This window comes from Pseudochaenichthys georgianus, chromosome 16, assembly GCF_902827115.2.
Source record: "Pseudochaenichthys georgianus chromosome 16, fPseGeo1.2, whole genome shotgun sequence".
NCBI classification, from domain to species: Eukaryota; Metazoa; Chordata; class Actinopteri; order Perciformes; family Channichthyidae; genus Pseudochaenichthys; species Pseudochaenichthys georgianus.
Genome location: NC_047518.2, coordinates 32,343,734 through 32,356,192, shown reverse-complemented (window position 1 = coordinate 32,356,192; position 12,459 = coordinate 32,343,734). Strand labels below are relative to the sequence as shown.

At 39.2% G+C, this 12,459-nt stretch overlaps 1 protein-coding gene across 1 annotated transcript; it reads right to left on the bottom strand.

Annotated features, from left to right (window-relative positions):
• Positions 1-720: 720 nt before the first annotated feature.
• On the bottom strand, positions 721-12,447 carry LOC117460671 (raftlin-like). The gene is made up of 4 exons (XM_071206062.1): positions 12,388-12,447; positions 11,979-12,082; positions 6,610-6,685; positions 721-5,842 (listed from the first exon to the last, which is right to left on the bottom strand). Exons 1-4 carry the CDS (start codon positions 12,445-12,447, stop codon positions 5,183-5,185), a joined length of 900 nt encoding a protein of 299 aa, XP_071062163.1. The 3' UTR covers positions 721-5,182.
• Between the last annotated feature and the right edge of the window lie 12 nt (positions 12,448-12,459).

Below are 12,459 nucleotides of genomic sequence, written 5' to 3'. Positions count from 1 at the left end.
TTATATCTGTAATATCAGTCTCTGTATTGTGAGTATCTCCCATACTGAGAAGGCAGCTATGTAGTCAGCTGAGATTAAAAATAGAAACATTTAAATTATTTAATGTCACATATTACAAGTATAGATAATGCTTATTTTGTTTTACGTTACTGTGTTGCAAACAAGCAGCCTAATTTCAGAGGTGTAGTTTTGTTGTGCGGGAAAGTATCATAGTTGTCTGCAGGACATTCTCAAAATATTGAAGTGACTGTTATTTTGTATATTGATTGTTGTCTTTTTATTTAGGTCTTAATGTGTGCAAATGTAAAAATGTGTCTTTGACTGTGTGTATATATATATATATATATATATACACATATTTGCACACATATTTGTATATACATTCGTTTTTATATTTGGGATTGTGGGATCTCTCTGTCTGTACACACAAACTGGAAGATACTCCAAAGTGATTGAAGTAAGTTATAATCTTTTACCTGATATTGACTTAGTCAGGCTTGTCTCAGGCCCAAATAAAATGGGTTTGACTTTAATACTGATTGCAGGAGGTATGTGTTTAATGTTTTACCTCTAACTGGAAAAATTAAATGGCAGTTCACAAGTCAAATCTAGAGCTCCATCTTGAATTCCTTAAAATGCTTTGCTCTGCCTCAATAAGCTGCCTCAACAAACATAAGCTGTATTCCATTTGACACAAAGAAACAAAGACATTTTTACACATTAAATATAAATCATTTTATAATATACAAATTGTACAGATGTCATGAACAATAGGAATGTGGACATACTCAGGATAGCAAAGATAAAGAATACTTTTTTCTTCCTTGATAGCAAACACTGCTATGCAAGTGACAACACCACATGATCAAAGATACTTAACATTCAAGATGGCAGCGAGGTGATAAAAACACATCAGGGACAAAAACCTAAGAATACATTTTCCAGAGGCTGTGAGCAAGCTAAAGTGACAACACAGGAAAAAAAATGACGGCATCCTATTGTATCATGTTCTGTCATTTCTACTTTGCCCATTTCACATCATAGTAGCACACAGGAAATGAACCATTACGTTGTATTTTTTCTTAACAGCGTTACCAAGAACGATTGCACCGGCAGCACCACTGAGGCTCAAAGACAATTATGCTGATAGAAGACAGGAAACTGTATATTACCTTTTCTTTTTTCTTTTACACAAATGGGCAGAGAGCTGCAAATGTATAAAGTCTAACATTACTCAAAGGGCTCCCTCTTTTCACGGACGGCTAACTTAACATGGTTCAACATCATTTAACTGATAGAGTGTAAGATCCTGCTTCGCTTTTCTCTCCCTGTCGTCTGTGTTTTTCTTTTTTCCAGGATAAAAAAAAATCACTATTACCCACAGTCCCTGGAGTGTACTCATGTCAGAGGTTAGACTGAGCTGCCACCAATCAGCCCATATCAGGCAGACAAGGGGCCCTGAAGGCTACAGCCGCAGGTAGGACAGGCGGATACAGGACCGGTTGTAACTTTTGTCAAGGTTACGATTATCCGTGTTTGTGGATGTCCAACCGGAATGTAGTGGGAGTCAAAAACACAGTCATGTCACATGAGATCACCTCGCCGCTTAACTGATTTTCCAAGCCCTGCTCCTCTAGATGAAGTGGAATATGATCTGTCTGTTTTCCCAGAATACCAAAGGGGAATACATGTCACAGTTTTACGATTTAAAATAAAAACAGAAGTCGAGAATACTGATATTAATTCATATCTTTAGAACAGATAGATGACAATAAAAATGTCTATCTTGACGCAGGGCAAAATGAAGAAATTGATTAAATCTGACGGATTAAGTTGACCAGAATTCACTGGGGATATTTCTAAAATAATGCTATTCATAATGATCTCGACAGCTATCAAAAGGCGTCTTTTGGTATTGCCTTTCATAATTCATTTTTGTCACAATTTGAATGTGACAGCTGAGTCTTATTTGCTCCCCAGCAGCATTGATGCAAGAGGCATACAATATTTTCTTGAATACAATAAGTGCTTATTAATGCTGAAACAGCCGATAGCTAAAAGCAGCTTGGAGAATTAAGTTAAAAAAAAATCAAAATACCACAGAGAATATTATAATATGACTTGATATAATTCAATATTATCAGAGTGGTTATTTGTCATGTGCTCGTGCAAACTCCTGTGTACAGATGTGGACAAATCCATTCTGGCTCACATATGGCCCTTGACTTTGCTGCTATTAGCGATCACGCTCATGGGTCTGGACTCCGTCATATTGGAGGGCGAGAGGACAAGGAGAATATGTTTCTGTGGGTCCGCACACGGCAACCCCTTGGTTTTAACACAAACCACAGCCCTCAGGAGGTAGCTCAGAAATACATTTTAGCAAGCTTTAGCGCAACAGCATAGGCAACACAAAGCCTACAATAAAATCTCTAGACTCAAAAAAGAACATTCACAATAATAAAAAAAGTTCAAAGCATCTTAAAAATAACTCCAAAACATATTACCTTCATATAGACAAACACTTAAAATCTTTTTATCCCCTCACTCTGAATTCCAGTAATAAAAGAGGGAACAACGGCTTCAAAATACCAACACTGACTGTAGCAAATCTTTCCTGTTTGACTATGACAAACATATAACACTGAAATCACCATTGTGCCTCTAAAAGACATAGCTAAAAAGCAGATTGTGGGGCATTTACAGTATAGTAATAAGGCTAAGCTGGTCACAGTTTTTATATTCTACTCTACACAAAATCACTTGCCATTTTACATTGAAGAAAATCTCAGCGGCGGGTGGATTTATTGAAGAGAGCACTTATTCAGAGTAATCAATCTTACTTGTGTGTAATTGAAGAGTTTTATCTCCAAAAGGGAGACATTTTTCTTGACCGAAGTATCAACTGTTCTCATAATGACAAAAGATCCAAATTATGACAAATATAGTATGTGTGAAGGTGGACTGCAGGTAGTTAAAGTGTGTAATTTCTTTGCAATATTTGATATTTTGTAACAAAAGCTCCTCCCCCTCAGTGCAAATGATTCCCTATGACATCACCGTTAAATCTGAAGGCTATTTTCTTGACATGTTGAGGTGTTTTGCTGTCAATACATCCCCCAATAAGTGACCCCCATTATAAATTCATGATTCCTGACAGATACCCCACTGACAAAATCCATTAGTGAGCTAATGAGAGCTCTGCGCCGTGAACGTCGACACCTTTCTCCCTCCTTTTCACATCACCCAATCCCCTTTTTAAAATGGAAAGCTACACGATGCCGTGAAACAGCACATTATGACTTTGTTATTGTCAGAAATTATGTCTGGAAAGAGGTGCTTAAAGAGCTGGCTGTAAAATAATGAAGGAAATCTCAACGGGGAATGTGGAACGCAAAAGGCCGTTACTTTAGATGAGCCTATTCATTTCTTTTATTTGACTCTCTTATACTTGGGTATTTCTATTAGGCTCTCAACATCTGTCTCAATTTCTCTCTCAATCTTCAGTTTTGGTCTCAGTGAACAACAAGGCTATGCTCTGTCCTGACCAAACATCTTAACCTTGTCTCCCTACTGACAAGAGCTTTTGTTTGTGGCCATTAGCTGGAAATGTAATTTAAAAAATACAACTTTGCCCAGAAATGAATCCTCACTCCTGTACTGTATGTGAAAGCCAACTAGGTGCATCAAAATATGAGTTCTGCCTCCGAGCTGCAAACATTCAGCTGAATTTCACATCCTTATCTGACTCGGCGTTGAATATGGAACATTCTGTATGCAAGGTGAGCTTAGCACACCACACCAAAGAGTGATTATCGGCTCTCTTTGAAGCACTTGACGGCTTTGAGCTTAGCGTAAACAATTATCTCTTCACCCTGCTTTGGATTGCCTTTCGCAACGAATGCCTTTCCCATCACCTCTACCACTGTCTCCTACAAGTTCTCTCCAACAACTTACTCTGCTGCACAGAACTAAGGAACTGGAAATGGTGGTGCAGTATGTGGTCACATGGAGATGCTTTCCTGAGCAGATTTTTTCTCAAACTGTCAGTCCTGTGGATTTGGAAATGTGTGACCTGTCAATTCAGTCTCTTGGATTTTTGAGCTGAATTTTCGTAGCTTCCGAAACTGCGAGAAAGCTGCTCTGTACATGTACCTCTTGTAACAGGTGCTACCTCTGGGTACAAATATTAGCTTTATCCTTTAATGCCAGAGAACTTACTCAATCACTGATCTTCTTTAAGTTTATCAAGTTGACCCTTATTATTTTCAATCTTACCCTGTTGCTGTTAAACTACTGAATTTCCCCACAGGGATTAATAAAGGTCCATCTTATCTTATCTTATCTTATTAGAAAGGTCGGCATCCAACTCTGTATTTTACATTACAATGAGAATCATGTTTCTTTCCACACTCACGTGAAGCACTGATCACACTAGAAAGTGTCTAATGTATCCACATAGCTAGAGGATTGGTGATGTGGGACTATTGGCAGGACTGATTGATAAACTACATATGTTGAGCTAACTGCTAACACACTGCCGCTAGTCAGTTTCAATAACTCTCCTACCTTTTTTTTTCCTTCTGTGACAGTTTTTTTCCTTCATTTTATTCTCTCAAACTCTGTTTCCTCAACATTGAACAGTGTTAGGACAGCTTACTATTGCACAACATTGTGTAAAATGGGTAATACCTAGATTTTTATAGGAATAATACCTAGATTTGTTTCTCTCTTTGACATACAAACCAACTAAATGTGATTTCATTTAATGGAAAGACATTTACCTTTTTCAATTTCTGAAGTGACCAGGAATTTAAACAATTTCTCATTCTTCTTTAGTTGCAGGAAAACGTGCACAAACCGATCAATACATCATTCTAGATATTCACCCCCCGTTGATTCCTCTGCTCTGTATTGCATTGTCTATACGTCCACTATACTGCACCAACATCTCCTGATATATACATTCAGTATGTGTGGTCTAGAGCTGATATCTGCTCTGTCCTACACTATGGCAGGTTGCGGGGAATTGTTTAATAAAGATGGTAGGTTTGGAGAATGATGCAGCGATGGGGATCGAAGCCCCTTTTACATGGATCAGGGACAACACTGTGAACCAGTCCTTAAGATGTAGAAGTTAAGAGGTAGGGTGGGGAAAAACCTTGACTTGGACTACTTGGGGCTACTCTGGAGTCTCCTCTGAGCTTTGATTAGTTGGTGTGGCCTTTGAATCCGCCACAATTTCCTTGGCGATGACATCCACGCCTGCTGGTTCTTCTGTCTTATGTTTCATCACAATCTCTTGGCCCTCGTCTTTCTCCTCATCCGTCTCCACCCCATTTTCAATCACAACTTCTGCTACGCTCTCATCCACCTTTTCTTTGGTCTCGCTCTGTGTTTCAACAGTCGCAACGATTTCCATCACTTCCTGGACTTCTCTTTTTTCTAAAGGCTCTCCCTTCTCATTTGATCCCTCCCCATCCAGTGCTATCTTTTCTTCTTCTGTGACGTTTTGTCCTTCTTTGTCTTCTGTCTCTGCTCCTCCATCTTTCTTTTCAAAAGTCTCTATGCTGATTTCAATCCCATCGATCATTTTATCTGCCTCACTCCTCACCTCCCTTTCTTTCGATGTCTCACTTTCTCTTGCTGCCTCTACATCTGTTGCATTCACTGCTTCCTCCCTACTGTTGTTTTCCTCTTTCTCAACATTTTCTTTGTCATCAAGTATCTTGGGATCCTCTGCATCTTTCTCGGTTTTAGTTTTCTTCTTCTTCTTCTTCTTCTTTGCTGTTTCTTTGATGCAGTTCTTGTTGGACTTGCTTCGGGGCTTGAAGATCAATTTCTGAAACAAACGAAACAATGTTAACGTATGTGACGCATTAGCATGTCAGTGGAATGACTCGCAACTCTTAAAACATGCTTTTGGGCACAAAGCTTAATTAAGAATAGATCAACGTGAAACTAATATTGCACTGGGAAAACGAGCTAATTCAAATGAGTCTCATTGATGCCGGGAAGGAAATTGAGGCCATTTTTAGGGGAGTTATTGGGGGCCCCCAGGCCTTCAATCCGACTAAACAAGCCAGGAAAAAATGTAATGCAATATATCCTCAATTACTTGAACAACTTCTGCAGGGTTCAACACACTGCAGGGACATAGAGTACTGAGATAGACTGCAAAGAAACGGCCAAGAAAATCTTGTTAACGCTAGCAATTCCCTGAGTCTTAAGGCCTATTACATTTGTTTCCGTGATGGCAGTTTAAATTCTGGTCACAGAAAGCATCAACATGGATTCATTTCACAGTGGACAAAAGGTCAGCTTTAGAGGTTATCGTCACTATTCAGGGTCACGAAGAAAGTATTATTAGCTGTTTTTCTCCAAACAACACATCCGCTGTTGCTGAGGAGTTCCCAATATCTCAAACAGAAAGGGAGTCAGTTTGTTTTGTGTATTTGGCAACTTAAAACCAAAACAGCTGTTATATCCAAGGTGGTAAAAGGTGATGTTGGCCTGGGATTTACTTTAAGCATGTGACAGAAAGACTGGTGGGAGACCCTCGTATACACATTAGCCAAGAAATACAGAGAGGAATGTGAGGTTGTGTACCTTGGATTCCCTCCTCTTTCGGCTCAAGACGGGTCTCTGCAGAAACACGATCTGTTTGGTGGACAGACTTCCATCACTGAAAGATTAGGACGGAGAGAGAAAAGGAACGTTAAGAGGATATCAGCTGAAAACGTTGGCAATTAGACGCAACATTGTATGTCTTCTTCTTCTTCAAACGTTTACTCTTATTTGTTGAAAAAGATAAAATAAGAAAGGAGATATAAATGAGCTTTTCCCACGTGCTTTTTCAGAAACAATGTAACAACAACACTTCATAATTTACGAGATCCTTTGCTTAAAAAATGCTGCAGAACTCCATGATAAATATGGATACATCATTTGAGTTATAGGCTTGAATCCTGAAATAACACAGATTGATCAACACACTTTCTGACCTCCATCAAGATAGCCAAATGATGCTGGCAACCGTTCATGCTTCACGCTCTTATCTGACAGTTTAGGATAAAGGCTCACATTTGTGGCCCAACCTCTTCACTGCTGTCATTAGTCAGTGTCATTTCCCCCCTTATGTTTCAGTCTTGCAAGGAAATGGGTTTTTCTCATGCACTGAGGCGTATTTAGAGGTTTGCCTGAATGTCTGAGTGCAATTTTTGAAAACCTTGAACTTCTTAGAACATGTATTTCTTCTCTTTTCCTCAATTCCCCAAAGATAATCCTCCATCCTATGAACATGTCACATTTCTGTGTTCAGAGGAGGATAATCTGCACCAGTACTCACACTGACAGATTAATTGTGGCAGGAAATGCAGATTCTTCTCTGAGCGGGCTTCCTGTCTCTCGAGCTCTCTCTCCTACTCCTCTGTCTGTATCTTTGTCATTCACAACCTCCTTAATATTTCAGTTTTCTCTCTCCAACTAGCTGCTTACTTTTGCCTCTCTGCTGTTATCTTCTGGGATTTTTGACAGTTTTATTGTTTGTTTCTGCTTCATTCCTTCTATTTTTCTCTTGCCATTATTGGACGTGGCTTAAAATGAGATATGTTGTCCTGTGCTGTTATCTGACACAAGTTCAATAACACATGCACACGCCTGCACACACATACTCACAAAAGGTTAGGTGCTGTCTAAAGTTAAGCTGCCAGCTCAGCCCTGCACATGAGGACAGATGGCAGCTTTATGATCGCTGCAGAACCTTAAAAGCCTGCTACAAATCTTCCCTTTCTCAACATCAAATGGACTTGAGACTCCTCTAGCAGAAGGGCTTACTATCTTAACCATCCAAAGCCCACCACGACTTCTTTTTTTTCCATTACCTCCTTCCTTCTACCATTTATCCATAAGCTATTTTCTAGGCTGTCAAGAATGCTGGATGGCTTCCTTTTCGAACTAAAGCTGAAAGCTAACTGGAGTTCCCATTAAGCCAAAGAAGAGTGGATGTCTTAGAAAATTACAGGCCTTTACCAAATCTACTTTGGGATGTCTTTGTCAGCTGCAACATATTACAACATTGAAGCCTTATGGAACAGGAATGGCCTGTGTTTATTTTAAATGACTGTACCTGTTGGCAGCAGAGAAAAGTCTACTTCCCCCCTTTGCTGCAAACTGACTCTAGTTTATAATCAAACACCCTGAAAAATCAAATACTGCGCTCCAAAATGCCCATCGTACTTAAAGAAAGACTCAGATTAAGACTTTATAATGTATATGCTGAACCCTGTTATAGTCTCTAGTACATTAAGATACCTGCAAAAATGACCCAATGTGCCCAAACCTTGTTGTTTCCTTGTTGTATGTTCTGTTGTTCGACAATAAATGTAGAGGAATTCACAGTTACTGTAGTTAATGGCTCTAAAATGTAATTACCATCTTCATTAATTGAATGCGGTGAACAGAAATGCCTGCTCCGAGACAACTACATGAATTAATGTTGTGGAGAGAAGCCGCTGAGCACCAGTTAGCATTAATTTCAGACGTGGCTGAGATCACTGACACTTATCCCCCCCCAGATGAAGTGCCTTCTGCAAACCCCTCAGACTACAAAAACCGTGCATTTGCAAATTTGCTATTAAAAGAATTGAGGAATCAACAGCACAAAAACAAGTGTAATGAGTTTTGCTAATCTGAAATAGATCATCAACCATTATTTTGGCGCGAAATGTTACGAGGCAGGGAGAGAAATGAGCTCCGTCTTGTACTGTATCTAGGCCGACTGTGATTAATTAGCAATGTTGTGCTGTTGTGTTTTGGCATTTTGAGAGAAAAGGAAAGTAGAAAAAAATCACAAAGGACGAAAATAGAGAGGTAATTAATCAGCTATGCTTTGAAAGAGCAGCAAACATGACCAGCTGAGGTCGGAGCCAAGCTAACAGTATTTGGTCAGTGTATTGATGGAAAGACTGCATGTATACTTTGTCAGTTTGACACAACTATAAATCTACTGTAACAATATACCAATGAAAATCAATTAGAAAACAAAGGCTAAAGCTTATGATAGGAGTACGTTAAAATGTAATTTCATTATTTTTGCTAGCTAAAACAATCTTTCCCATATTCAATTTTCAAGTGCAACATTTTCTGCTGCTCTGAGATTGTGACTCACTAAATAATTGAACAGCATATTCCAAAAGCGCTCAGAATGTACAAATGGTCCAATTTGTGCATGATGGCCGTCCTGCGGTCTGAGTCACTATTTACAGCAAGGTAACATCCACCATGTTGTTAAATCTGTGAGCAAGCTAGTATTGTCAGATGTCTTTTTTCTCAACCCTAAATGTGCTATAGAGTATTATCTATTTGAAACATTTAATAAACAGCTGTTTGTTAATTTGTTTAGTGTCATTTAGATTATTTCTGAGTTAACAAGGTACTTCGGCCTTTTCGTAACACTGGTTTGATGAGACTTAAGTGTTCTGGAGTGTGATATTTCACTGTTGCGAACGGTACATTATCATTTTGTTGAAGAATATATTGTGTCTTGAAGTAAGGCTCTCCGGGGTGCCAGAAGAACATGCAAAGCCTTTGACCAAAAGCGGATGTACACTCATTTAGCAGGCATGAGTGATGAGTCAGCACAGGCTAAGCTGAGGAACCGTCACATTCGAGGCGAGAGATTTTCCACCAACAGTCAGAGCTGCTGCTTTTAAATCTTCCCAGCTGATGCTGCTGCTGCTCGGCTCACAGATTAGCCTCAATTGGCACAGATTTAGGTCAATTTCTTCGAGAAGCCATATTTCTTTGAACAAGAACTTGAAAAGATAACGTGTTTTTAATACAGTTCCTAGTGTCTTCTTAAAGGCCCTGTCACACTGTCCCGATATTGACACCCGATGGACACACGATAAAGGAAATGTTCAAATTCGGCTGTGATCGTAGCAACATCGGGCCATTCGTGAGGGCATCTAAGCCATCGTATGACCGCCGGTGGAGTTTCTCAGGCTCCGGCAGCAACTTCGTGCGACAGCAACAGTGCGGCAGCAACAGTGTGACAGGGCCACTGTCCCGAAATTGACACCCGATGGACACACGAATATGGAATTGTGAATTTCGCACGAAGATGGCCCCGAACCACACACGAAGGCAACATTTACATTACATTTAAGACATACAACTGCAACGAAAGTAACACAAACAATTATGTTAAAGTACTATGATACTGTACTGATATCTTCAGACTTTGTTCTTTACTTTATCCGTCTTTATATGTAGAAAATATTACGTTTTCTCCGTAATGTTGTTTCCATAACAACAACAATTTCCTGTCAACTGTCCTTCAAAATAATATATTATATCCTTTTTAGTTTCACAGAACACAAATTGGGTTATTTACATAGTATATTTACATGATTTTGTTGTGCAATAAAACAACCCGATGGACACACGATAAAGGAAATGTTCAAATTCGGCTGTGATCGTAGCAACATCGGGCCGTTCGTGAGGGCATCTTAAGCCATCGTATGACCGCTGGCGGAGTTTCTCAGGCTCCGGCAGCAACTTCGTGAGCGGAGGCAAAATCTTTGGCATGCCAAAAAATTGCCGAAGGACCTTGCGAAGGTTCATTTTCGTGTTGAATTTGTGTGTCAATTTTGCCCTTCGTAAGGCCATCGTGAGGGCATCTTGTTATCCTCGGTGCCATCGGGCATTCGCCCCGATCAGAGTGAATGTGAATGCACCGATGATAACACGAAGATGACACGATTTGACAAGATGCCCGTCACGAGTGCCTTACGAAGTTGCCGCTCACGAAGTTGCTGCCGGAGTCTGAGAAACTCCACCGGCGGTCATACGATGGCTTAGATGCCCTCACGAATGGCCCGATGTTGCTATGATCACAGCCGAATTTGAACATTTCCTTTATCGTGTGTCCATCGGGTGTCAATTTCGGGACAGTGTGACAGGGCCTTTAAAGAGTTATCTCCCAACAAACCAAAAGAAAGTATGTGTATGTATGTATTTGTTAACACTGCAGTGATAGATAGATGTTGTATTAGATGTAAAAAAAGCTAAAAAATAAATAAATGTATGAACTCAGAATTGTCTTGTTTTTAAGCTTGGTGACAATGCACTTTTGGGATCCTCCAGTGGGTTGTTAAATGATTCAGGAGCAGAGCTTGAACATAATAAAACACATTTACGACTTATGACTACAGTAAATAAAATGGTAAGATACTTCTACTTAAATTGAGATCACTTTATTTAGATCTCTCACTGCATTCTATTATTGATCTTTATTCCATGTTATCCCTTTTGCATTTTCTTTTTTATTTACATTTAAAATCGTATTTACATGTTTCTTTTAAGATTAGATTAGTTTAGATTCAACTTCATTATATTGCAGTACAAGTAACGGGACACAGAAATTAAAGTGCATTGTCATATCTGTAAAGTATAAGTGCAATAAATATGCAAGATATAAAAAAGTCATATACAGTATGAATGCGTATAAACTCTATAAACAGTATACATATTGGATACACTGAGAAAGTATAGGCAGCATAATATAGTCACTATGGATAGAATACATATGAAATACTAAAGACACAGTATTGACACTTGAATATGAATACATATGAGTACGCTATATAAGATATAACCAGTTTGGACAGTTATATAAATAAGATTATCTTAATTAGTCACAGATAAAAGAATACAAAGAACATGTGTACATTAGTATTCAGTCCCTAGGAGACACATACATTATCAGTGGCGCAGCAAATTGGTTTAATAAATCACATGATTAGCTAAATGGAGATCAGCCGTGTGTTCTGAATACTTTTTACTTTTAAATTAGAAAAAGGTAAAGCAAAGGCTTGTGGTGGATGTCAGAGCAGTTTCTTCTGGTTTCCAACAGGGGTCATTAGTGGCCATAGATGACCTAATGTCCCTTTTCTTGATCCGATAAGTGTCATTACCTGTTGGTCTTGATTACAGGAGTTGGCAGCACACAGGTGAGCCTCCATCCATACGTGGCCAGGGACTGTAGCAGAGGAACATAATCTGCCTTCACCTGCAAACCCTGTGGAGAAAAACATGTCCATTACAACCCGCAATCAACCAAAACAACTTGAAACCTGTTCATGATCCACACTCTTATCCCTTTAAACACCACGTATGCTGCACAATGAACAGTACGTATCCATTTTATGTAGCAGAGTGCATTCGCTGCTCTGATTACAGCTGTGATGCAACAAGGTAAGAGATAATCAAGCACTGTCAGCTTCACTTTAAATCTCAGTTAAAAAAACCTTTCCCTCTCAGATATGATTGATTTAATACTATGAATGTGTGCAGATGGAGAGGTTATTTTCTAAAGCAATGTACACAGGAAAGATTAAAAACTGAGACATAAATCAACTGCTGCCGAAACTCCCTTGTTGCCATGACTCTACACGG

Coding starts and splice junctions, on each gene's coding strand:
- LOC117460671 (XM_071206062.1), bottom strand. CDS start 12,447: ATGGCAACAAGGGAGTTTCGGCAGCAGTTGATTTATGTCTCAGTTTTT. Junction 12,083..12,387: donor CAGTTTTTAATCTTTCCTGT/GTACATTGCTTT, acceptor TTTTCTCCACAG/GGTTTGCAGGTGAAGGCAGA. Junction 5,843..6,609: donor GAAAGAGGAGGGAATCCAAG/GTACACAACCTC, acceptor CGTTTGTTTCAG/AAATTGATCTTCAAGCCCCG.